Genomic DNA, 27,642 nt, shown 5'->3' with positions numbered 1-27,642 from the left:
AGTTTGAATTTAGTATTTTGACAATATTAAGATCAATGAAATGATCCAATGCTTTGGGGCACATGACCAGGAAAAATTGAACAGTTGGAGAAGAACTGCCAAGCCACCAACATCTGCAGACTACCTAGAGAATTGCTCTCTTAAAGGTACCTTTATCTAACAATGACCTATGAAACAGAAATCCCTAAGAAGAGGAAAAGAAGATAGAGGCAGATACAAAGAGGAGATTCGATAGGGGGCTAGTTTTGATTTTTGAATTTTTTGGCAAATCTTATTCAGGGGTTTTATCGGGCTAGTATTGTAGAAGGGGAGATAAAAAAAAGTTAGAGAAAGGAGTTATAACTAATTGTTAATGAATTATTCTCTGTTAGATTTTTAAAAATAAAGTTGTTAATTTTTACTTTAAATAGTGACTTTTGGGAAAGTTTTTTGCCTCTCGAATTTTCACAGATTACCGCGTGGGGAAATTTTTTTTCTATGTTCCTGCTTTAAATTAGTGGGGGTGGGGGTTTACCCTATGTTGTAACAAGAGTAATTTTCTAGGAAAGACCAACTGCATTATTTACTGCTGCACATAGGTGAACAGTGAGTTAGGGCTGGGTTTAAGGGCCATTTTCAGCTAACACTGGTGTGTTACCAATATCAGAGTCAACCTCTGCCAATTACGCACAATTTTGGTCTCCTTACTTGAGGAAGGATATACTGAAAGGGCTGCAGAGGAGGTTCACCAGGTTGATTCTGGAATTGCAAAGGTTGGCTTATGAGGACAGATTGAGTAGCCTGGAACTATACTCATTGGAACTTAGAAGAATGAGAGGGGATCTTCTAGAAATATAGAAAATTATGAAAGGAATACATAAGAAAGAACCAGGGAATTTATTTCCAAAGTGGATGAAACTAGAACTAGGGGGTATAGGCTCAAAATAAAGGGGAGCAGATTTAGGATTGAGGTGAGGAGGAACTTCTTCACCCAAAGGGTTGTGAATAGAACATAGAACATGGAAAGGTACTGCACAGAACAAGCCCTTAGGCCCACGATGTTGTGCCAAGGTTTAATTCTAATGTAAAATATAATAACTTAACCTACGCACCCCTCAACTCACTGCTATCCATGTACACGTCCAGCAGTCGCATAAATGTCCCTAATAATTTCACTTCCACCAACATCACTGGCAATGCATTCCATGCATTCACAACTCTCTGCGTAAAGAGCCTAACTCTGACGTCCCCTCAATACCGTTCTCCTAATATCTTAAAACTATGACCCCTTGTACCAGTCAATCCTGCCCTGGTGAAAAGTCTCTGGCTATTGACTCTATCTATTCCTCTCATTATCTTGGATACCTCAATCAGGTCTCCTCTCTTCCTCCTTCTCTCCAGTGAGAAAAGTCCAAGCTTATTCAACCTTTCTTCATAAGGCAAACCCTCCAGTCCAGGCAGCATGCTGGCAAACCTTCTTTGCACTATCTTCAAAGCTTCTGTATCTTTCCTATAGTAGGACGACCAGAACTAGACACAGTGTGGTCTCACCAGGGACTTGTAGAGCTGCAGCAAAACCTCGCAGCTCTTAAACTTGATCCCCCTGTTAATGAAAGCCAAAACACCATATGCTTTCTTAACAACCTTATCCACTTGGCAACTTTGAGGGATTTATGTACTCGCACACCCAGATCCCTCTGTTCCTCCACACTGCCAAGAATCCTGTCTTTAATCCTATATTCAGCATTCGAGTTCGACCTTCCAAAATGCATCACTTCGCATTTATCCAGGTTGAACTCCATCTGCCATTTCTCAGCTCAGCTCTGCATCCTGTCTATGTCACGCTGCAGCCTGCAGTAGCCCTCTATACTATTGATGACACCTCCGACCTTTGTGTCATCTGCAAATTTACTAACCCACCCCTCAACCTCCTCATTCAAGTCATAAAAACTACAAAGAGCAGAGGCCCAAGAACAGAGCCCTGCGGGACTCCACTCAACACTGTCTTCCAGGCAGAATACTTTCCATCTACAACCAATCGCCGGACACTGACCACACGATGTCTGGAGGAGGAGTGCCTCATCTTCTGCCTAGGAACCCTCCAACCACACGGGATGAATGCAGATTTCTCCAGCTTCCTCATTTTCCCTCTCCCCACCTTATCTCCATCCCAACCCCCGGATTCAACACCACCCTCTTGACCTGCAATCTTCTTCCCAACCTCTCCACCCCCAACTCCTCTCCGGCCTATCACCCTCATCCTCACCTCCTTCCACCTATCGTATTCCCAGCGCCCCTCCCCTAGATTCCATTCCCCCTACCTTTCACCTCAGCCCGCTTGGCACACCAGCCTCATTCCTGAAGAAGGGCTTATGCCCAAAACGTCAATTCTCCTGCTCCTCGGATGCTGCCTGGCCTGCTGTGTTTTTCCAGCACCACATTTTTCAACTCTGCCTTCTGTCAGCCAACCAATTCTGAATCCAGACAGCCAAATCTCCAAGTATCCCATACTTCCTGACTTTATGAATAAGCCTAACATGGGGAACCTTATCAATCTGTGGAATTCTCTGCCAGTGAAACAGTTGAGGCTACCTCATTGAATATTTTTAATCTATCCAGAAATAGATAGACTTTTGAACAATAAAGGAATTAAGTGTTATGGTAAGCAGGCAGGTAAGTGGAGCTGAGTCCATGAAAAGATCAGCCATGACCTAACTGAATGGCTGAGCAGGTTCGACAGGCCAGTTGGCCTACTCCTGGTCCAATTCTTATGTTCTTATCAGTTGAGGCAGCCAGCTGAACTGGCAGGCAAAGGGCTCATTTTCCAGTGGTAGAACCTCAGGGATTAAAGCCACAGCCCAGAGTAAACAGGCCTATAGAGGGTTTCCATTCCAATGTCTCTAGCAGCTTTAGACATCATCAACTCTTCTGCATTGACCAGCAAGAATACTTCAATGTTCAAATCTCCTCTCAATTTGCTACCAGCTTCAGCAATGCCTAGCTTTCCTGGAGGGGCAGGCAGGATTTCCAGCCCTTTAGATGAACTTCTAATGTTTCCAATATAATCAATGTCTTACACAGAAGCGGTCAATTGGCTGAACACTTTCCGGTCAATTGCATCAATAATCTCGGTGCTCGCAAGGGACTCAGATTCCCAATTGATCCCCAAGGACAGTGGAGCAAAAGTGAATAGATGGATGTCCAGAAATACAAATCTTTCAATTAATACTGTCTCAGATTGATATAATTTAATAATGGCGGCTAAGGGGTCTCCTCCTGTTCCTGTGGCCAGTTAATTCAGGGTGATTGAGGTGGGCTACAGTAGAACATACATCAGATATTTTCAGGTGTGCAATACCTGTCTCACCTCCTGCACACCCAGGTATTGGCCTCAGATTGACCATGTTTGGGCAAAATCAGAATGTTAACACTGGCTGATCTCAGTGTGGAATGTTCCAGGGACGCTGGTAATGCGAGTGACTGCTTCTGATGCTGATGACCCTCAGACTGATAATGCGGCTCTAGGCTACTCAATAGTGGGTGATGGAAGAGGAATTTTCCGAATTGATCCTGCGACTGGAGAGATTCGAACTGTTGGAGTGGGTCTGGATCGGGAGGTAAGAAAGAGTTAATAGAATCCGACTGCAGTGAGAGTGCAGTGAAGACACCGGCATATTATTGACATCAATGATGGAGGTGCACCAGCAGGGTTTAATGTAGAAATGTTCTTTGATGCCTCAGTGTAAATTGCCTTCTTATTTGTATCACATAAAGCAAGGAAGCTTGCAATAAATAGCAGGCATAGAATCAATCTCAAAAATGTTAAGTATTTGGAAAAACTTGCAGCTGTGAATTTAGGAATGATGCTTAGAAATAGCAGCATGATGTTTGGCAAACATGATATTTCAGGTCACTTGTGAAAAAATCAGAATATGATGGTAGTTGCAATGGGAATGTTCCATGTTGGAAAGAATGTGATCTAGTTTGTCCCAAGTGTCAATTTATTGCAAGTCTTAAATCTGTGTGGGGCATAGAAACAGGAATAGGCCTTTCAACCCCTTGAGCCTGTTCTGCAATTCTAGATCATAGCTGATCATCTACCTCTTTGCCATATTCACTCATTAATTTACTCAGTGGCTGAACTTCCACAATCTTCTGGAATTCCAAAGATTCCCCACTCTGAGTGAAGAAGGGGGCGGCCGGTGACTCAGTGGTTAACACCACATTCTCACAGCACCAGGGACCCGGGTTCGATTCCAGCCTCGGGCAATTAACTAGGTGGAGTTTCCACATTCTCCCCGTGTCTGTGTGGGTTTCTTCCAGGTGCTCTGGTTTCCTCCCACAGTCCAAAGATGTGCAGACCAGGTGGACTGGTCATGCTAAATTGTCCATAGGCTCAGGTGCATTAGAAACAGACCCTTCAGTCCAACTCGTACATGCAGATCACGTTTTCCAAATTAAACTAGTCCCACTTGCCTGCATTAGGCCCAACTACTCCTCAACCTCCTACGCTCCATTGAGGAAAGTCCCAGCTTCTAGTTCCAGCAAAATCCTGGTGAATCTTTTCTGAATGCTTTCCAATTTAATAATATTCTTCCTACAGCAGGGAAACCAGAACTGTACATAGTACACCAAAAGTGGCCTCACTAACATCCTGCACAACCTTAACATGACTCAGTGGTCTGAGCAATGAAGGTAAGCATGCTAAATGCCTTCTTAACCTCCCTGTCTACCTGTGATGCAGCTTTCAAAGAGCTATGTACCTGAGCCCCTCAGTCGCTCTGTTTGACAACATTACCCAGGGCCTTACCATTAACTGTATAAGTCATAGAACATTAGAACAGCACAGCACAGGAATGGGCCCTTTGGCCCATGATGTTGAGCCGAACATGCTGCCAAATGGAACTAATTCTTTCTGCCTGCCTTTGGTCCATATCCCTCCATTCCTTGTATATTCATGTACTTATCTAAAAGTCTCTTAAATGCTCCTATCATATCTGCCTTTACCACCACCCAGCAGCACATTCCAGGCTCCTACCACTGTCTGTGTAAAAACAAATTACCCCTCCTATATTCTTTGAACTTTCCCTCTCTCACCTTAAATGCATGCCCACTAGTATTAGACAGTTCAACTCTGGGGGAAAAAGGTTCTGACCGTCAACCCTATTTATGCACCTCAATTTTATGGACTTATTTCGAAAGGCAAGGTCTGTTTAGGGATAGTCAACATGGCTTTGTGCATGGGAAATCATGTCTCACAAAATTGTTTGAGTTTTTTGAAGAAGTAACAAAGAGGATTGATGAGGGCAGAGCAGTCGATGTGATCTATATGGACTTCAGTAAGGTGTTCGACAAGATTCCCCATGGGAGACTGGTTAGCAAGGTTAGATCTCATGGAATACAGGAGAACTAGCCATATCGATACAGAACTGGCTCAAAGGTAGAAGACAGAGGGTGGTGGTGGAGGGTTGTTTTCAGACTGGAAGCCTGTGACCAGTGGAGTGCCACAAGGATCGGTGCTGGGCCCTCTACTTTTTGTCATTTACATAAATGATTTGGATGCGAGCATAAGAGGTACAGTCAGTAAGTTTGTAGATGACACCAAAATTGGAGGTGTAGTGGACAGCGAAGAGGGTTGCTTCAGATTACAACAGGATCTTGACCAGATGGGCCAATGGGCTGAGAAGTGGCAGATGGAGTTTTAATTCAGATAAATGCGAGGTGTTGCATTTTGGGAAAGCAAATCTTAGCAGGACTTATGCACATAATGGTAAGGTCCTGGGAGTTGTGCTGAACAAAGAGACCTTGGAGTGCAGGTTCATAGCTCCTTGAAAGTGGAGTCGCAGATAGATAGGATAGCGAAGAAGGTGTTTGGTATGCTTTCTTTTATTGGAAAGAGTATTGAGTACAAGAGCTGGGAGGTCAAGGTGCGGCTGTACAGGACATTGGTAGGCCACTGTTGGAATATTGCATGCCATTCTGGTCTCCTTCCTATCGGAAAGATGTTGTGAAACTTGAAAGGGTTCAGAAAAGATTTACAAGGATGTTGCCAGGGTTGGAGGATTTGAGCTATAGGGAGAGGCTGAACAGACTGGGGATATTTTCCCTGGAGCGTTGGAGGCTGAGGGGTGACCTTATAGATGTTTACAAAATTATGAGGGGCATGGATAGGATAAATAGACAAAGTCTTTTCCCTGGGGTCGGGGAATTCCAGAACTAGAGGGCATAGGTTTAGGGTGAGAGGGGAAAGAGACCTAAGGGGCAACTTTTACATGCAGGCGGTGGTACGTGTATGGAATGAGCTGCCAGAGGAAGTGGTGGAGGCTGGTACAATTGCAACATTTAAGAGGCATTTGGATGGGTATATGAATAGGAAGGGTTTGGAGGGATATGGGCTGGATGCTGGCAGGTGGGACTAGATTGGTTTGGGATATCTGGTCGGCATGGACGGGTTGGACCGAAGGATCTGTTTCCATGCTGCACATCTCTATGAGTATATGACTCTAAGTCTCCCCTCAGCCTCCGCACTCCAAAGAAAACAACCCAAGTTTTTCTAGCCTCCCCTTATAACTCATACACTCTAATCCGGGCAGCATCCTGCTAAACCTCCTCTGCATCCACTTCAAAACCTCCACTACACCCACTTCAAAATCTCCACATCCTTCCTGTATTGTGGTGACCAGAATTGAACTAAGGATGGCCTAACCAAAGTATTATAATGTTGCAACATGACACCCTGACTGTTGCACTCCAGTCCTACTTGTTTATTTTACCAAAATGCAATACTACGCATTTATCCAAATTAAATTCCATCTGCCACCTCAGCCCATTCACCCAACTGATCAAGCAAGATCCCTTTGTAATCTTGGATAACCTTTTGCACTGTTGACAATACCACCAATTTTGATGTCATCCCCAAACCTACTAAACATGCCTCTGAAATTATCATCCAAATTGTTTATGTAAGTGACAAACAAAAGTGGACCCTGCACTAATCCCTGCAGAACACCCCTGATCACAGGCTTCCAGCTCATACCTAATAAACCTTCTCCACATTCACACCAATGGCAGGATATCTTTCCTGAGATAATGGGACCAAAACTGTTCACAGTATTCCAGCTGTGGTTTAATTCATACATTGTAGAGCTTTCGGCAAGACCTCCCTATTTTTATATTCCATTCCCTTTGAAATAAAGGCAATATTCCCATTTGCCTTACCTATTAATCATTGAACTTGAACGCTAGCATTTTGTGATTTATGCATGAGAATTCCTCTGTGCTGTAGTTTTCTGCAGTCTTTCTCCATGTAAATAATATTTAGCTGCTCTATTCTGCCTGTCAAAGTGTATAACTTCACACTTTCTCACAGTATATTCCCTCTGCTAAGTTTTCACCCACTCGCTTAATCTGTCCAAAACTCTCTGTTGACTCTTTTATCATATCATCATCATTAGCCTTCCTGTCTATCCTTGTGTCATCTGCAAATTTGGCTAAAGGACATTGACTTAAACTCATCCAAGTCATTAATATATTTTAGAAGTAATTGTGGCCCCAGCACTGATCCCTGCTGCACTAAAGGAGTTACAGGTTTTCATCCTGAAAATGCCCCCTCATCCTAACTCTCTATCTTCTACTAGTTCATCAATCATCTATCCATGCTTATATACTACCTCCAACACTTTAGGCTCTTACCTTATTAAGTAGCCTAAAGTGTGGTGCTTTATCAAATATCTTCTGGAAATCCAAATATATTATATCCACTGCTTCCCCTTCTCCTTCCCCCTTTATCTATCCTGCCTGTTACTTCCTATTCTAATAAATGTTTCCTACATGAAGCCATGCTGACTCTGCCTGATTATGTTATATATTTCTAAATGTTCTGTCTTAATAGATTCTAACATTTCCTCAGTAATAGATGTCACGTGAACTGGTCCGTAGCTACCTATTTTCTATCTCCTTTTTTTTATAAATAAACATGTTACCTGGCACTTTACTATCTTCCAGCACTTTCTATTCACTGTTTACTTGAAACCTGTCTCAGGTGCACACCTCATGTTAATAGTCTCTCTCTCTCTCTTACTTCCAGCACCTATTGCCATCTCCCACCCTTCACCAGATCTGAGCATTGAGGAGGTGACATTAGTTAAAACCAAAACAAATTCAAGCTGAACTAAAATACTGATGCTGGAAATCTGAAATAAAGAAAAGTGCTGATAATGCTCAGCAGGTCAGACAGCATCTTTATTTAAGAATTCATTCACAGCATGTTGACAGTCCAGTGACTGTCTCAGCTACATCTCCCCTTTCTGCATAGAGGAACAGCTCATATTTCACAGCTGTAGTCTTTCATCAGAAGTGGAAAGTGTGGTCACTCAGTCTCTCCTGCCCTCCAGCCTAACACAGTTCTTTCCTTTGGTTCTTCGCATCTTCTCAATTGCTTACAACCTGTCACATCTCTAACTTGAAATGTGAACTCTGATTCTCGCTCCACATATGCTACCTGATCATCATTTTTTGTCTGCTTTAAGAGTCTCGTTAAAAAATGCGGGGACCCAAAGTTATGCATATAGAAAGTTTTGAGGTTGACAGGATAGGGTGAGAATGCTGCTTAAAAACTTACGGGAGCCTTGATTTTATTAATAGTGGAATAGAACTTAAAAAACAAACCTTTGACAAGAGTTGGAATCATACCAAGGATGAGTGATCAGTTATTGGAGAAGACTCGAAAAGCTGCCGTTCAGTTTTGTGAAAAGGAAAGTTGACAGATATGTTCAAAATATTGAAGGGTTTTGATGCAGAAAATAACAGAAACTAATTAGGAAACAGACTTAAATGGATTCTCAAGTATCCTGATGTGACCTGATTGAATATATTTTTACTTAATAAGTTGCGATCTGGAACACACTTTCTGAATGGATGGTGGAAGCAGATTCAATAATAACTTTCAAAGGGAATTTGTTAAAAATTGAAACAAACATTTGGAGAATTATGGAAAAAGAGCAGGAGAGTAGGAAGTTAAAAATCACACAACAACAGATTATAATCCAACAGGTTATTTTGGAAGCACTAACTTTGGGCACACTGCTCCTTCATCAGGTGGTTGTGGAGTATAAGATCATAAGACGCAGAATTTATAGCAAAAGTTTACAGTGTGATGCAACTGAGATCATATATTTTAAAAAGAACTGGATTGTTTGCTAAGTCTCTCATCTTTTAGAATGATCATGTTGGTTTCAGTTCTTTCATATGCAAATTCAAGAGAATTTTTTTAAAGTTACATTCTCAAGTGAATTTAACAATCAGTGCCATGTCAGCTGAGATAAGGCATTGAAGGTGTGAGGTGCCCTGTGTGAGGCTGTCTGTGCCCCAATGTTCAGTTCAATGATTCTATTCCTAAAAAAGGGATTTACAGAATCTTACATGGATTCAATGCGTTATCTGAGCTGACATGGCACCTATTGTTGAAGTTCATTTGAGAATGTAACATTTAAAAAAATTTTTGGGATTTACATATGAAAAAACTGAAACCAATATGGTCATTCTAAAAGATGAGAGACTTAACAAACAATCCAATATATAATTTCAGTTACATAGAACATAGAACACAGAACAATACAGCACCCTCGATGTTGCGCTGACCTGTGAACTATTCTCAGCTCGTCCCCCAACACTATCCCATCATCATCCATGTGCTTATCCAAGGATTGTTTAAATCTCCCTCATGTGGCTGACTTAACTACATTGGCAGGTAGGGCATTCCACGCCCTTACCACTCTCTGCGTAAAGAACCTGCCTCTGACATCTGTCGTAAATCTATCACTCCTCAATTTGCAGTTATGCCCCCTCGTACATGCTGACATCCTCATCCTCGAAAAAATTGTTGCTTGCTAGATGATTATAAATCTTATCTCTTATAATCCTTTCCAAAACTTTTCCTACAACAGAAGTAAGGCTCACTGGTCTATAATTACCTGGATCATCTCTACTGATCTTCTTGAACAGGGCACAACATTTGCAATCCTCCAGTCCTCTGGTACCAAACCTGTAGACAATGATGACTCAAATATCAAAGCCAAAGGCTCTGCTATCTCCTCCCTAGCTTCCCAGAGAATCCTCAGATAAATCCCATCCGGCTCAGGGGACTTGTCTCTTTTCACTCCTTCTAGAATTGATAACACCTGTTCATAAGTAACCTTGATCCTTTCTAGTCTAATATCTCGTACCTCATTCTTCTCCTCAACAATATTCTCCTTTTCCTGAGTGAAAACCAATGAGAAATGTTCGTTTAGCGCTTTTCCGATCTCCACAGGGTCCACACTCAACTTCCCACTTCTGTCTTTGATTGTCCCTATTCCTACCCTAATCATCCTTTTATTCCTCACATACCTTCACAATGCCAGAGACCCCGGTTCAATTCCCGCCTCAGGCAACCATCTGTTTGGAGTTTGCATATTCTCCCCGTGTCTGCATGGATTTCCTCCTGGTGCTCTGGTTTCCTCCCACAGTCCAAAAATGTGCCGGTTAGGTGAATTGGCCATGCTAAATTGCCCATAGTGTTAGGGGAAGGGGTAAATGTAGGGGAATGGGTCTGGGTGGGTTGCTGTTTGGAAGGTCGGTGTGGACTTGTTGGGCTGAAGGGCCTGTTTCCACAATGTAAGTAATCTAATCTAATCTAATCATACCTATAGAAAGCTTTAGGGTTCTCCTTTATTCTATTTGCTAAAGACTGCTCGTGTCTTCTCTTTGCTCTTCTTAACTCTCTCTTTAAATCCTTCCTAGCTGATCTGTAACTCTCCATCGCCTCATCTGAACCATCTTGTCTCATCAACACATAAGCCTCCTTCTTCCGCTTAACAAGAGATGCAATTTCTGTTGTAAACCACGGTTCCCTTACCTTATCGCTTCCTCCCTGCCTGACAGGGACATACCTATCAAGGACATGCAATATGTGTTCCTTTAACCTGCACCACATTTCCATTGTCTGCATTCCCTGCATTTTGCTACCCCATTCTATGCATCCTAATTCTTGCCTAATCGCATTAGAATTGCCCTTGCCCCATCAATAACTTTTGGCCTGTGTCATGTACCTGACCCTTTCCATTGCTAAACTAAACGTAACTGAATTATGGTCACTCTCTCCAAAGTGCTCACCTACAACTAAATCAAACACCTAGCTTGATACATTACCAAGCACCAGATCCAGTGTGGCCTCGCCTCTTGTCGGCACTTTGACATAATATGTCAGGAAACCCTCCTGCACACATTGGACAAAAACTGATCGATCCGATGTACTGGAGTTATAGCATTTCCAGTCATTGTTGGGGAAGTTAAAGTCCCCCATAATGACCACCCTGTTCCTTTCACTCCTAACCAGAATAATTTTGCTAATCCTCTCTTCCACCTCCCTGGAACTCTGCAGAGGCCTATAAAAAAAATTCCCAGCAGTGTGACCTCTCCTCTCCGGATTCTAACCTCAGCCCACACTACCTCAGTAGACGAGTCCTCATCAAAAGTTCTTTCAGCCACCTTTATACTATCCTTGACTAACCAGGCTACACCTCCCCCTCTTTTACTGCCTTGCCTGTTCTTAATAAAAGATCTAAACCCTGGAACCTGCAACATCCATTCCTCACCCTGCTCTATCCATGTGTCAGAAATGACCACAACATTGAAGTCCCAGGTACCTATCCATGCTGCAAGCTCAACTACCTTATTTCGGATATTTCTAGCGTTGAAGTAGACATACTTCAAACCAGTTTGCTGTCTGCCAGCATATGCCTATGACCCTGAAATCCTGTCCCTGTCCTTCCTACTTTCATCCTCCTGTGCACTGCAACTATACCTCAGGTTCCCATCTTCCTGCTGAGCTAGTTTAAACCCACCCGAATAGCACCAGCAAATTTCCCACCAGGATATTAGTACCCCTCTGGATCAAGTGAAGACTGTCCTGTTTGTAAACTTTTGCTACAAATTCCATGTCTTATGATCTGGTACTCCACAACCACTTGATGAAGGAACAGCGCTCCGAAAGCTATTGCTTCAAAGTAAACCTGTTGGACTATAACCTGGTGATATGTGAATTTTAACTTTGTGCACCCCAGTACAACAGGAAAGTAGGAGTAATTGGACACTAAAAACCAGCATGGATGCAATAGATCAAATGACCTCCACCATTACTATGCGATTCTATGATAGCTAATGTGAAATAATTATGGTCACATCCATTCCTAAAATGAGTCATGGAGAGATGGGATTGGGAAGTTGGAGAAATGAGATCAAGGCGTACAGAGAAATGGAATTAGGGATTTTGGAGAGACTTGATCAAGGTGTTTGGAGAGATAGAAAATGAAGAGACAGGGTCAGGGAATATGGAGAGAGACTGGATTGAGGATTATGGACAGATGGTGGAGATATCTAAAGACTTTCTCAGCCTGTTATGTTATCCAGCTCCTTACATTTTACTGTTTGTTCCAATACAGTGTGCACAGTAACACGAGTGAGTGATTATTCTTCCTTGAATGTTCCTTTTGTATTTGCAGAATATTTCTGTGTATAATTTGACTCTACAAGTAGCAGATCTGTCAGGTGAAGGACTCTCCACCACCGCCACTGCAGTTATCTTCATTGATGACATCAATGACAATGCCCCAGAGTTTATTGCCAACGAGGTTTGTAATATAATTCTGCCTGTCAATCACATCAATTATTGAGAACTTAGGGAAAAGTTCAAACTCATCATTTAGTGCAGGATATAATCAAGATGAAGGGTCAGAATTAACAATGTGGTGCTGGAAAAGCATAGCAGGTCAGGCAGCATCCGAGCAGCAAGAGAATCAACATTTCAAGCATAAACCCTTTATTCCTGATGAAGAGCTTATGCCCAAAAAGTCGATTTTCCTGCTCCTCAGATGTTGCTTGACCTGCTGTGCTTTTCCAGCACCACTCTAATCTAGACTCTGATCTCCAGCATCTGCAGTCCTCATTTTCTCCTTGCTGAAGGATCAAAGTGCAAGACATTATCAAAGGTAAAGGATCAAGGTCTGTAATGTAGAGTTTCAACAGGGATATACATAAAGAGCAGTTTAGGATAACCTGAATAAGGAATGCCTGCAGTGTGGTACTTTGAAGTGTTATTACTAAGATAAAGACAACCTCAGCATCCATTGTTAACCCTGCCAAACTTCACAGAATTGGAGGTGCTCCCAGGATTTAAATGCCTTTAGTGAACCTGAGAGGTTCTCCCAATGAAGAAACCTGGACAAGTATTTGTTTGAACTACCAGACGCAACCTTCAGTTTCTTCCAATGGCCTGTTACACAAAATGGCTGTTTTCAGAGGTCTGTATCTTCATCCAACAGTAGACTCCATCTTGGCTTCCATTTCTTTCTCTTGGTTCTATGGATATGCCTGATTAGAAATGCAGGTCTGTTTTGAGTTCCTAGCTCTGCCAATAGACAATAGACAATAGGTGCAGGAGTAGGCCATTCTGCCCTTCGAGCCTGCACCACCATTCAATACGATCATGGCTGATCATCCTTAATCAGTATCCTGTTCCTGCCTTATCTCCATAACCCTTGATTCCACAATCCTTGAGAGCGGAATGAATCCAGAGACTGGGCCTCCACTGCCCTCTGGGGCAGAGCATTCCACACAGCCACCACTCTCTGGGTGAAGAAGTTTTTCCTCATCTCTGTCTGAAATGGTCTCATCTGTATTTTTAAGCTGTGTCCTCTGGTTCGGCACTCACCCGTCAGCGGAAACATGTTTCCTGCCTCCAGAGTGTCCAATCCTTTAATAATCTTATATGTCTCAATCAGATCCCCTCTCAGTCTTCTAAACCCAAGGGTATACACTCCAGTCTTTCAGCGTAAGATAGTCCCGTTATTCCAGGAATTGTCCTGTCATTACGATGAAAATGTCAACCATGAGGTTGAGATTAGTTTGGTGTAACTAATGTCAGCTTAATTCTGAATAATCTGTTTTACTTCCACCAAACACACTGCAGGTTTTTGGGGTCAAGGCATTTAGCAGACTTTGCTCAGACTCAGTTCTCCATGAAATGGGAAAATATAACATTTTTAAATAACTGTTAATTACAATTTCCAATAATCTCTGAATTTGGTCCTTGCAGTTCACTATTGAAGTATCAGAGGACATGGTGGGAGCAGAGATTGGCCACATCAGTGTGGTGGACAAGGATCAACCTGGAACACTGAACTGGCTTGTAGACTACACGATTATTGATGGCAATGACAGTGGACTTTTCAGCATCAAGACTGAGCCGGACACCAACAGAGGCATCTTATTTGTTGAAAAAGTAAAGGGATACAACCAATCAAAAAGCAATTTAGCAATTAGATTTATGTTTAGAAAACTGAACCTTCTTTTTCAGAAAACTCTCCAAACCCAATCCAGGATTATGAGAGGGGAGATGGTCTCTTTTCTCTCTCTTAGCAGCAAAAGGATGCTGTCAAGAAAGATCAATGGGGAGACTGAATGGTTAAATGTGCTCCCAACTGGAGATAATTCTTCAGCTGGGGTCTGGCCATTCGATCTTGATCTCCCAACAGCTAACCAGCTGTCAGTGAAATGGTTAGGTTAGCCAGCATCTGGTTTCAGGAATCTGATTGCCTCAGTCCTGTTGAATGTTCAAATTGATAAAAATCTGTTGAAACTTCTCCCAAGGACATGAACCAATCCTTACCCTCTCAGTTTCTGCTTGATCTGTTGAGTAGTGCCAACATTTTGTTTTGGTTTTATTACTACATTATTCCTCATTGACACTGAGAACTATACAAAACACTAGTGCAGCCAGACTTGGAATATTGTGTAGAGTTCTGGTCACCATATTTCAGGAAGGATGTGGAGCATTGGAAAAGGTGCAGAGGAGATTTACCAGGATATTGCCTGGTCTGGAGGGAAGGTCTTATGAGGAAAGGCTGAGAGACTTGGGTGTGTTCTCAGTGGAAAAAAGAAGGCTAAGAGGTGATTTGATAGAGACATATAAGATGATCAGAGAATTAGATAGGGTAGACAGTGAAAGTCTTTTTCCTAGGATGATGACTTCAGCTTGTACTGGAGGGGGCATAGCTACAAATTGAAGGGTGATAGATTTAAGACAGATGTCAGAGGCAGGTTCTTTATGCAGAGAGTGGTAAGGGCGTGGAATGCCCTACCTGCCAATATAGTTAAATCAGCCACATTAGGGAGATTTAAACAATCCTTGGATAAGCACATGGATGATGATGGGATAGCGTTGGGGGACGAGCTGAGAATAGTTCACGGGTCGGCGCAACGTTGAGGGCCGAAGGGCCTGTTCTGCGCTGTATTATTCTACGTTCTATGTTCTAGAAGATCTTAGCAGAACCATTGCTCATACTGCAATGTCAGAGAGAATGTTAAGCCTGAGCTTTGGGCTTGTAATTCATATCCCTTATTTAGCAAATCTCTCTGGGTCTCACCCCTTTCCTATCTCCTCCAACCCCACAACACTCCTACACTCCTGCACTCTTACAGTTTTGCTGTTTATCATAGCCTCAACTTTTTAATCTGTCTACTGTTGGTGGTACTGATGGAAATCCTGGTCCTTAATGTTATAATCCTATAGAGGCCTTTTTTTTAAAAGAGAGCAATTCCCATGACATCAATGGAAAGAAATTTGCTCAATATGATTTAACTTTTATAAACATTTATTATAACAAACCAAATCAAATTAACATACTTTAAACAATGAGTAACTGGTGAAGGTTATTTCAAATAAATCAATAAATTTCATGCCTCACATTGTTCTAATCACTTCCATCACATCCTGCACAAATGTAGTACTGTATTTCCAATTCAATCTTTGTTTTGTAGGATCTCTCACTGCTCATTCAATCATTTTGGTCTAAGATCACATTCACCAGCAGTAGTATTCCATGCAATGTCCCCAGACACAGATTACCACCAAGAAGGCGCACATCTGTAAACCTCCTCTCATATGTGTCCCAATATTCAAGATAACACAGACTCCTCAGAAACTCCCCTCTCAAGCCCCTTCAGAGAGGAAATGGTAGCATAGTGTTAATATTACTGAACTTGTAAGCCAGAAGCCTAACTACTGCTCAGTCAAATTCCAAAAGCACTAATTCTTGTTTTATAAGCTGTTGCATTGTTTTGGAACTTTGGGTGGAAAAAAGATCAAAACAACAATATTTTAAAAAGGAGAAAGAGATACAAAGGCAGGACCACATGGTCAGTGAGAGAGTGAGAGAGAGAGGGAGCAAGACAGAAAGAAACCTACATTGCTGTTTGAGTTCAAGTATTTCTGGACATCGGAGTGCATCTAAGACAACATTTTAAAAGGCATCTGGATGGGTATATGAATAGGAAGGGTTTAGAGGGATATGGGCCAAATGCTGGCAAATGAGACTAGATCAATTTAGGATATCAAGTCAACATGGATGGGTTGGATCGAAGGGTCTGTTTCCGTGCTGAGCATCTCTCTGACTCTATGACACAAACTCCAATCCTACCACCGCAGTTGGTGGAATTTAAGTATATCTTGACTAACAGCAGAGCCACAAGTTAACACAAGTGAGAATGCAGAGTTGAAACCATAATCTGACCAACTATAATGATCTGATCCAGGTGGAACAGGCTCAAAGATTAAGTGGCCTATTCCTGCAACTAAATTCCTATAAATGGACTGTTGGACTCTGGCAACATTGAAACAGTGGGGAAGTGAATTGTCCCCTGCCCTTCCCACCCTTTCTAACTGTTTAACCCACTAACATCACATAGTCTCTGCTCAGAAACTTCACACCAGGATGGGATTTAAAACTGTCACGTAGAAAACTTACATTTGGAAGCTATTGAAGCCACTTTTGTTTCCTCTCACTGGAATTTTTAGGATGTTTTGGACTGCCACAAAACAAAGGCTGAAACCTAACTGTCTGTTTGCTCTTTGTTTCTGAGCTGTTCATCCACATGACAACCTGCGGTCACATAAATATTTCTTAGAACCTAATTATATTATCATCAGGAAAACAATTATCCCTCTTTCACAATACTCCCAAGCCTACTTTGGTCTTAAAGGGACAACGGACAAAGTGAAAGTACAATATTCCCAGAACATAAGGGTCATCACGCTAAATACAAGAATTCTCTCCAAACTTGTATCCCCGCACCTTTCTCCCCTCCTTTAAGATGCTCCTTATAGTATTTGTCAAGCTTTTCATAATGTATCCTGATATTCCTTATGTGACTCAGTATCATGTTTGGCTTTGTAAAGCTCCCATGGGGCGTAATGGGGTATTTTGCTTGGTTAAAGATAATATATAAATGTAAGTTGTCGTTCAGTGTATTTTAGACACAGGCTGGGACAATGGTCACATTACTAGTGTACAAGGGAAGAAAAGTTGAGGCAAAGGAAAAATAAAATGGAGAAACCAAGGAGTTATCCATCAGGGTTTATTGTGCTGCCACCTATTTCAGAGTCTGGATTATGAGAAGGTCGACAAACATATCCTGACTATAGAAGTGAAGAACAGGGAAGCCGTCAGTCCTGGCGCACCTCAAACTCTCCGTTCCTCAGCTAAAGTCATTGTGACAGTTACAGATGTGAATGAAGCTCCTAGGTTTGTGGAAGACCCCCGAGAACTGAATGTGCCAGAAGGTTTAACAGCGGGAAGCTTTCTAACAGTCTATACTGTCACTGATCCTGACACCAAACAACAACAAAATATCAGGTGAGGATGACAGTTAATTGTTCAATTCTTAGTCTGATCATGTATTTCTGTTTTTCGGTTTGGGTTTATTACCCCTCTTGCCTGGCTATTCCCCCATCCTTGTTTGGATGTTTGCCTGTTGTGTCTGGGATGTTTACCCTCACAGCCTGTGTAGCCCTGGTGTTAGGGGTGTTTACTGTCTGCACTTTTTCCTCTGGGTCTTTACCTCCTGGGCCATTAACCCCACCCTCTCCTGTATTCCAGTTACGGGATTCAGTATGATCCTGCCGATTGGTTAATGGTGGACGTGAATACAGGGGAGATATTTATTCAGCAGAAGATTCAGCGTGGCTCTCCATTCCTGCTCAAACATCGGTATATAGCTGTTATCACAGCCACGGACAATGGTAAGCAATGAATACTGAGGTACAGACTGATGGGAATGACAGAGTTAAAGAACAGTATAAATTGAAATAATAATTAGTGTCGTCCATATAAATAAGGTAGTAAATGGAGTCCATGCTCATGATTGGTAGAAAGACAGCAGGAATAGAGCAATAAAACTGAAAAATAAAGAGAGTTCACATTGCAAATTCTATTGCATCTTAGACTTGGGACCTCCTCTCTGCATTTCAATGTGTTAGTTTTACTGCTTTTGAACACAGACTAGTTGCAATAGTTGCAGCAGGCAAGAGGAGGAGACCACTCATCTCACCCTTGTCTACGCCAGCACATGCTGAAGCAATTCACATTCTGACATTGTCCTGCCTTTTCCCTGCAGACTGCAATATTTTTTCAGATGGATAGTTAGCGGATGAATTTCAATGTGAAGTGAAGCAATAAAAAAAACAGTATCGCTTTAAAGGGTATGCAGAAGCAGTGATATCTGGATGTACATGTGCATAATCCATTGAAGATGACAGCTCAGGTAGAGAGTGCTGATAATAAAACACTCAGAGTTAGAACATAGAACAATACAGCGCAGAACAGGCCCTTCGGGCCTCGATATTGCACCATGAACTATTCTCAGCTTGTCCCCCTACACTATCCCATCATCCATGTGCTCATTCAAGAATTGTTTAAATCTCCCTAATGTGGCTGAGTTAACTACATTGGCAGGTAGGGCATTCCATGCCCTTACCACTCTCTGAGTAAAGAACCTGCCTCTGACATCTGTCTTAAATCTATCACCCCTCAATTTGTAGTTATGCCCCCTCGTACAAGCTGATGTAATCATCCCAGGAAAAAGACTTTCACCCTATCTAATCCTCTGATCATCTTGTATGTCTCTATCAAATCCCCTCTTAGCCTTCTTCTTTCCAGTGAGAACAGACCCAAGTCTCTCAGCCTTTCCCCATAAGACCTTCACGTCAGACCAGGCAACATCCTCATAAATCTCCTCTGCACTTTTTCCAATGCTCCCACATCCTTCCCGAAATATGGCAACCAGAACTATACACAATATTCCAAGTGTAGCCACACTAGCGTTTTGTATAGTTGCAGCATAATATTGCAGCTCCGGAACTCAATCCCTCTACCAATGAAATCTAACACACCGTATGTCTTCTTGACAGTACGATCAACCTGGGTGGCAACTTTCAGGGATCTATGTATATGGACTCCAAGATCCCTCTGCATATCCACACTACCAAGAATCTTTCCATTGACTCAGTATTCTGCCTTCCTGTTATTCTTCCCAAAGTGCATTACCTCACATTTAGCTGCTTTGAACTGCACTTGCTACCTCTCAGCCCAATCCTGCAGTTTATCTAAGTCCCCCTGCAATCTGTAACACTCTTCCAAACTGTCCACTACTCCACTGACTTTTGTGTCATCTGCAAATTTACTAATCCATCCACCAATACCTGCGTCTAAGTCACTTATAAAAATGACAAACAGCGGTGGTCCCAAAACATATCGTTGTGCCACACCACTAGTAACCAGACTCCAGGCTGAATACTTTCCATCAACCACCACTTGCTGCCTTCTTTCAGAAAGCCAGTTTCTAATCCAAACTTCTAAATTACCTTCAATTCCATGCTTCTGCATTTTGTCCGACAGCCTACCATGTGGAACCTTATCTAAGGCTTTACTGAAGTCCATTTATAACACGTCAACTGGTCTACCCTCATCTACGGGCTTGGTCACCTTCTCAAAAAACTCAATGAGGTTTATGAGACACAACCTGCCCTTGACGAAACCATGTTGACTCTCTGAAATCAAATTGTTGCTTGCTAGATGATTGTTAATCTCAACTCTTATATTCCTTTCCAAAACCTTTCCTACAACAGAAGTAAGGCTCACTGGTCTATAATTACCTGGGTCATCTCTGCTGCCCTTCTTGAACAAGGGCACAACATTTACAATCCTCCAGTCCTCTGGTACTAAACCTGTAGATAATGATGACTCAAATATCAAAGCCAAAAGCTCTGCTATCTACTCCCTAGCTTCCCAGAGAATCCTCAGATAAATCCCATCTGGCCCAGGGGACTTGCCTACTTTCACTCCTTCTAGAATTGATAACACCTGTTTATAACTAACCTCGAACATTTCTAGTCTAATATCTCGTACCTCATTCTTCTCCTCTATAATATTCTTCTTTTCCTGAGTGAAAACCGATGAGAATTGTCCATTTAGCACCACTCCAATCTCCATAGGGTCCACACTCAACTTACCACTTCTGTCTTTGACTGGCCCTATTCCCACCCTAATCATCCTTTTATTCCTCACATACCTATAGAAAGCTTTAGGGTTCTCCTTTATTCTACCTGCTAAAGACTGCTCATGTCCTCTCTTTGCTCTTCTTAACTCTCTCTTTAAATCCTTCCTAGCTGATCTGTAACTCTCCATTGCCTCATCTGAACCATCTCATCTCACCGTCACATAAGCCTCCTTCTTCTGCTTAACAAGAGATGCAATTTCTGTTGTAAACCAGAGTTCCCTTACCTTATCACTTCCTCCCTGCTTGACAGGGACATACCTATCAAGGACACGTAATATCTGTTCCTTAAACCATCTCCACATTTCCATTGTCTGCATCACCTGCATTTTGCTACCCCATTCTATACATCCTAATTCTTGCCAAATCGCATTATAATTGCCCTTGCCCCATCGGTAACCCTTGACCTATGGCATGTACCTATCCCTGTCCCTTGCTAAACTAAACATAACTGAATTATGATCACTCTCTCCAAAGTGCTTACCTACAACTAAATTAAATACCTGGCCTGGTTCATTACCAAGCACTTTTAACTTTGTACACTCCAGTCCAACACTGGCATCTCCAAATGTAGATTTTGACTTATTATCAAACTCCAGTCATTTCCCCATAACCCTGCAAGTTGTTTCTATTTCAATAACCATCCATAGCACTCTTGAATTCCTCAATTGAACCTTCCTCCACTACGTGCGAGGCTTAATTTATAGGGCACACATTACAATAGGAGGGAGATAACATTGCTTAGACTTTGGCAGAAAATATTATGTATAAAATTCTGAGTACCACATATTAGGAAGGATGAGAATGCATTGGCGTGAGTACAGAAAAGATTTACACGAATAGCTCTAAGAATGAGAAACCTCAGTATGAAAGTAGATCAGGGAAGTTGGGATTTCTTTGGAGAGGTAAAGTTCAGGAGAAGATTTGATAGAAGTTTTCAAAATCATGTGACGTTTGGACGGAGTGGATAGGGAGAAACTGTTCCTGCTTATAAAATTTCAGGAACTAGAGGGCATAGGGTTTTGCAGAAGAAGCAAATGTGACGTGAGAAAAAAAACCTTTTTACACAGCAAATAGTTTGGGTTTGGAATGCATGGTCTGGAGCATGTAGTGGAGGAAGGTTCAGTTGAGGCATTCAAGAGTGCTATGGATGGTTATTTAAATAGAACCAACTTGCAGGGTTATGGGGAAATGACTGGAGTTTGGTAGTGAGTCAAAATCTACATTTGGAGATGCCAGTGTTGGACTGGGGTGTACAAAGTTAAAAATCACACAACACCAGGTTATAGTCCAACAGGTTTAATTGGAAGCACTAGCTTTCAGAGTGCTGGTCCTTCATCAGGTGGTTGCGGAGTACACAGTTGTAAGACACAGAACTTATAGCAAACATTTGCAGTGTGATGTAACTGAAATTATACATTGAAAAATACCTTGATTGTTTGTTAAGTCTCTCATCTGTTAGAATGACCATGTTAGTTTCAGTTCTTTCATATGTAAATCGCAAAACATTTTTAAAAAGTTTCATTCTCAAGTGAACATTAGTTTTGCGATTTACATATGAAAGAACTGAAACTAACATGGTCATTCTAACAGATGAGAGACTTAACAAACAATCAAGGTATTTTTCAATGTATAATTTCAGTTACATCACACTGCAAATGTTTGCTATAAGTTCTGTGTCTTACAACTGTGTACTCCGCAACCACCTGATGAAGGACCAGCACTCTGAAAGCTAGTGCTTCCAATTAAACCTGTTGGACTATAACCTGGTGTTGTGTGATTTTTAACTTCAAAATCTACGGAGCGTCAATTCAGACATGATGAGCTAAATGACCTAATGCTGAGCCATAACAATTCTGTAATACTGATCTAATTGCCTTTTGAAAGCCTTGATTGAACTGCACTCTCTCGAAGTGAATTTCCAATCCTAACCACTTTCTACATTAAAAAAATGTTTTCCTCATGACTCCATTACTTATTTTGCAACTATATTAAGTTGATGCCCTCTGACGATCCATCCAACAATGGGGAAGAGCTTTTCCTTATCCATTATATCCCGACCCATCAAGATTTGGAACTTCTCTATCAAATCTGTTCTCAACATTCTCTTCTCCAGGGAGAAATGCCCTAACTTCTCTCATCGATCCACATAACTGAAGTTCCTCATCCCTGGAACTATTTTTGTGAATTTTTCCCTCCCAAATATATTCACATTCTTTACAATGTGTGTTGCACAGAACTGGATTCAATACTCCGGTTGAGACTGAATACGGTATTATACAGATTTTACATAATTAATAAAATGAGTGGAAAATGCTGCTAATGCACTGGTGAGTGCATTTCCCCCTTCGGTGAGTTTGGGGATATTTGTGAAATCTGTTCCTCCAGTGAGTTGTTTAATTGTTTTTGTTTTATTCATTCACAGGATGAGGGTCAGCATTTATTGCCTATCTGTAATTGCTCAGAGGGCAGTTAAGAATCAGTGACATTGACCTTTTTTGCTAACAAAATGGATAATCTCCCATTTATCCATATTATATTTCATTTGTCATACATGTGCCCACTCACTCAACTCGTCCAAATCACACTGAAGCATCTCTGCATCCTTTTCATAGTTCACCTTCCCACCCAGCTTTGTCATCTACAAACTTAGAGATATTACAGTTAGTTACCTCATCTAAATAATTTATATTGTGAACAGCTGGAGTCCAAGCACTGATCACTGTGGTACTAGTCATTGCTTGTCAATCAAAAAGAGGCCTGCTTATTTTGCTCTTTGTTTCCTGTCTGGCAAACAGTTCCCAATGCATGGCAGTTCACTATCACCAAGCCGTAAGACTTAGCCCAACCTTCTGGTTTACTATCAATCCCCAAATTTTACTTAACACTGGCAATTAAATAAAAAATTGGAAGTTTTAATTTTCCCAGTCCTAAGGCTAATTTTGGAGAAAGGGAAACAGCACCTTGTACTCACCAGGCAACCGACTCGCATCCACCTTCTCTTTCATTTCAGTGATCCTGACCTACTTTATTGTAATTCTAGCTCACATTCCTCCTCATCTGCTTCACAATGATCTTGACCTGTTCATTGATTCTTATTTACTTCACATTCTTTTCAGTCGATTTCACACTCATCCTGATCATTTCACATTCCTCCCAATATTTTATCTGTATTATTGCAAATCTTTGGCTCCACAATAGCTGCGAAGTGGGACATATAATGGCTCTCAGTTATACTTGGCTTATCTACTTTTCCCATTTGCACCAATTTGAGATGCACTTACTTCCCAGAATGAGAAGTATGGCATTTAGGGAATTGCATTGGATAATGACATATAAGTCGCATGGTGATGATTTACAGTGAAGAAATGGGCAGCTAACATTATTAAACTAGTGATCAGGTTCCAAACTGGATCTCATTAAAAAACAATCCTCTCCTCTCCTACACGTTTCTTTTCCCACTTATTTTACCCTCTCCATTCCATCTTTTCTTGTCCTTTATTATTTCACTCTGTTCATTCTTCTACTCTCCCCTCCCTGTCAGTCACCTCCCCTATCCTTTCTTCTCCTGTCCATTCCATCTCACTCCCCCACTTCTTATTTTTCTCTCTCCCTTCTGCCCCTCTGCTAATGGATGGTGACCACTCTCTGCTCTGGCATCTGTTCAATGTATTTCCTCCTCAACCATCACTTAACTCCACAATCCAGGGAATCTATTCTCATTGTATCCCTTGTGGAAGAATGGGGGTACACTTTCAGTGCTACATTATTTCAATGGTATAGAATATCAGTATTGAAGGAGAATTAAAATAAAAACAAATTCCTGCAGATGCTGGAATCTGAAAACAAAAGAGAAAATGCTGGAAAATTTCAGCAGGTCTGGCAGCAGGAGAATTATGCTTGTTTAGGATTCTTCTAATTCTTTAACTTGTGATGTTTGTAATAACAGGAGAGCCACCACATACAGCAACAGGAACCCTGGAGATTCATGTGACTGAGGTCAACGATTTCCCTCCTGTTCTATACCCACAACAAGGCTTTTTGTGCAGTCAGTGGGACAAGGATGATGGAGTCCTCCTCTGGGCACTGGATGGAGACCTTGAGCCTCATGCTGAACCCTTTCATTTTGAGATTGTTCCCGATGACTCTGAATATTCCCAGAACTGGACAATCAGTCACTTAAATGGTGGGTGTAGTCTGAGGGTGAAATGTGTCAGGAAACATCAGATACAATAAGAATGGCCCATTGCCAGTCATTGTTCATAGAGAGAAACTTTACTCTGTATTTAATCCTGTGCTGTACTAGTCCTGCAAGTGATTTACCAAGGACAGTGTAGAGGGAACTTACTCTGTGTCTAATTCCAAACTATACCTGCCCTGAGAGTATTTCGCAGAGATGGCATAGGGGGAGCATTTCTCTGTACTGAACCCTATGATGTACCAGTCTTGGGAATGTTTGATGGGAACAGTGTCGAGGGAGCTTAGCTCTGTATCTAACCCCATGCTGTCCCTGTTCTGGTTTTTTTTTGTTGCGGGCAGTGTAGAGAGAGCTTAACTTTCATTTTGACATAGTACAGGAAGGTTTATTTTGTATCTAAACTGAGTACGTCCACATAGACAAAATCATAGAATTCCTACTGTGTGGAAACAGGCCATTTGCCCATCAAGTCTATATGGTTCCTTCGAACAGCATCCCACCTCCCTATCCTGTCCCTGTAACCCTACATTTCCCATGGCTAATCCACCTAGCCTGCATATCCCTGGACACAATGGCCAATTTAACATGGTCAATCCACCTAATCTGCACATCTTTAGACTGAGGGAGGAAACAGGAACACCTGGAGGAAACCCACGCAGACACAGGGAGAATGTGCAAACTCCACACAAATAGTTACCCAAGGCTGGAATTGAACCCAGGTCACTGTTGCTGTAAGGCAGTAGTGCTATCACTGAGCCACTCCATATTACTAAACATATATAAATAAAACCATCAATACTAAGAGTTATATGAGCCCATGCCTGAAGCAAGAGGTATACTTCATTTGCAAATAACATCTCAATATTAGCCTGATGAAGCCATTGGAATTTATTTACCAGCAGCCCCTAAAGAATTGGATTGATCCTGTCCATCCCCATTCAGAACCCACCATGTCCCAGACTTTGAATCTGTGCGTTTCCAGAATTTTTACTTTTGTTTCTGGATTTTATGATAATAAGTTTGGAATAATGAAAGTTATCAAGGGAATGTTGCTGATGGAGTGCAGAATTTGGCAATTCATATTACAGACAGATTTCAATTTTTCTGTTCTCACCGACAGACACACATTCTCAGCTGAGAGCTCGGCAGGATGTCAGTGAAGGAACTTATAGCCTCCAGATTCGTGTGAGTGACTCAGGGCAGCCACGTCTAAGCCAGGACCACACCCTGAATGTGACCATTTGTTTCTGCAGTGTGAAAGGAGATTGTACACCTGGAGCAGCTGCAATTCTTGGTACCCACGTGGGTCTGAGCTTTGGAGCTGCAATGGTTATTCTCACCAGCGTCCTGCTCTTACTTTGTGAGTATCAGTTTCCCCTTGCCTTTCCAATGATTCTTTCCCCTAACATCTGTTTCACATATAGTCAGTCCATGGTATTGTGCCTTCCAGTTATACAGTCTGGCCAAAACAAATCAGAAGATGGAGGAACAGAAGTAGGCCATTCAGCCCATCAAGTCTGCTCCTGCCATTCTATGAGATCATGACTGACCTGATAATCCTCAATTTCACTTTCATGCCTTTTCCCTACAGCCCTCAATTCCCTTACCAATTAAAAATTGAATATACTGAATGATCAGTATCTATAGGTAAGGAAGTCCATACACTCACTATTCTTACAGAGGATAGCTTCATCTCTGTCCTAATTGGGCAACCTTTACTCAGATTGTGCCCTCTTGACCTAGAAGCTTCCTTGGGAACCACCTCCCAAAATCTAGTTTTCAAGGATCAAATGACTGCAGATGCTGGAAGCTGTACTGAAAACAACAAATGCTGGAGATCACAGTGAGTCAGGCAGCATCCATGGAGAGACAGCATGCTAATGTTTCGAATCTACGTGACTCTTCATTAGAGCTGATGTGACCTGTGGAGGGGGAAGCATTTGTACTATAGCTGGTGGGACATGGAAGAGTGCAGACTGCTGGGGAGAAAGGATGTTGAAATCTCCTCAGAACCTCACATGTTTCAATAAGGCCACCTCTTATTCTTCTAAATTCCAATCAGAACGAATTTTGAGAAGATTTGTAGCTCAGTTTGAGGTTTTCCAATCAGAACAGGCTGAACCGACTCAAACACTCCTCATAATAAAATTCCTCCATACCTAGGATTAATTTTATCTGGACTGTCTCTAATGTCAGTAATATCTTTTAAATAAGGGGACCAAAACTGCTCACAGGTATTCAAGATGAGGCCTAACTTATATCTTAGCAAGGCTTCCCTACGTTTAAATAAAAGGCATTCCAATTGACTTCCCTATTGCCTACAAGCAAGTTAGTTTTTTGTGGTTTATGCACTAGGACTCCCAAATCCCTCTGCATTGCAGGTTTTCACAGTCTTTCTTCATTGAAGTAATATTCAGCTCCATTATTCTGCTTGCCAAAGTGTATTACCTCATATTTTTACATTATATTCAAAGGAGTCAATGGCATAGCGGTATTGTCATTAGAGTTCAATAAATATGTTTTGAGAAGATTTGTAGCTCAGGTTGAGATTCTGGATGTAAGTTTGCTCACTGAGCCGGAAGGTTTTGTCACCATACTCGGTAACATCTTCAGTGAGCCTTCAGATGAAGCACTGGTGGTGTAGCCCGCTTTCTATTTATATGTTTATATATAACACTACATTGGACAAACAGGCAGAAAACTAGCCACCGGGATACATGAACATCATCTAGCCACAAAAAGACATGACCCACTCTCACTAGTATCCTTACATATGGATGAGGAAGGACACCACTTCAACTGAGCCAACAGCCAAACTCAGACACACACAAGAATTCCTAGAAGCATGGCATTCCAACTGGCAGTCTATCAACAAACACATAGACTTGCATCCCATTTACCACCTCCTGAGAAAAAGAACAGGAAATGACATCACCACAGGAAATGATGTCACCACGGGAAATTACATCACCAACCCAAGGAAACCCAAACATATAAATAGAAAGTGGGCTACACCACCAGTGCTTTTTCCAGAGGCT

At 41.8% G+C, this 27,642-nt stretch overlaps 1 protein-coding gene across 2 annotated transcripts in view; it reads left to right on the top strand.

Annotated features, from left to right (window-relative positions):
- The window catches only part of cdh15 (cadherin 15, type 1, M-cadherin (myotubule)), a 114,044-nt gene that overhangs the window by 74,300 nt on the left and 12,102 nt on the right, over window positions 1-27,642 (top strand). For both annotated transcript variants that reach the window (XM_072595758.1, XM_072595757.1), the window contains exons 5-11: window positions 3,439-3,596; window positions 12,519-12,647; window positions 14,111-14,296; window positions 17,455-17,708; window positions 17,952-18,094; window positions 24,356-24,592; window positions 25,725-25,964. In XM_072595758.1, coding sequence (XP_072451859.1) covers window positions 3,439-3,596; window positions 12,519-12,647; window positions 14,111-14,296; window positions 17,455-17,708; window positions 17,952-18,094; window positions 24,356-24,592; window positions 25,725-25,964 — 1,347 coding nt within the window. The remainder of the gene's footprint in view (window positions 1-3,438; window positions 3,597-12,518; window positions 12,648-14,110; window positions 14,297-17,454; window positions 17,709-17,951; window positions 18,095-24,355; window positions 24,593-25,724; window positions 25,965-27,642) is intronic.

The sequence above is a fragment of the Chiloscyllium punctatum genome, chromosome 26 (assembly GCF_047496795.1).
Source record: "Chiloscyllium punctatum isolate Juve2018m chromosome 26, sChiPun1.3, whole genome shotgun sequence".
NCBI classification, from domain to species: Eukaryota; Metazoa; Chordata; class Chondrichthyes; order Orectolobiformes; family Hemiscylliidae; genus Chiloscyllium; species Chiloscyllium punctatum.
This window is presented reverse-complemented; position numbering and strand designations above follow the sequence as displayed.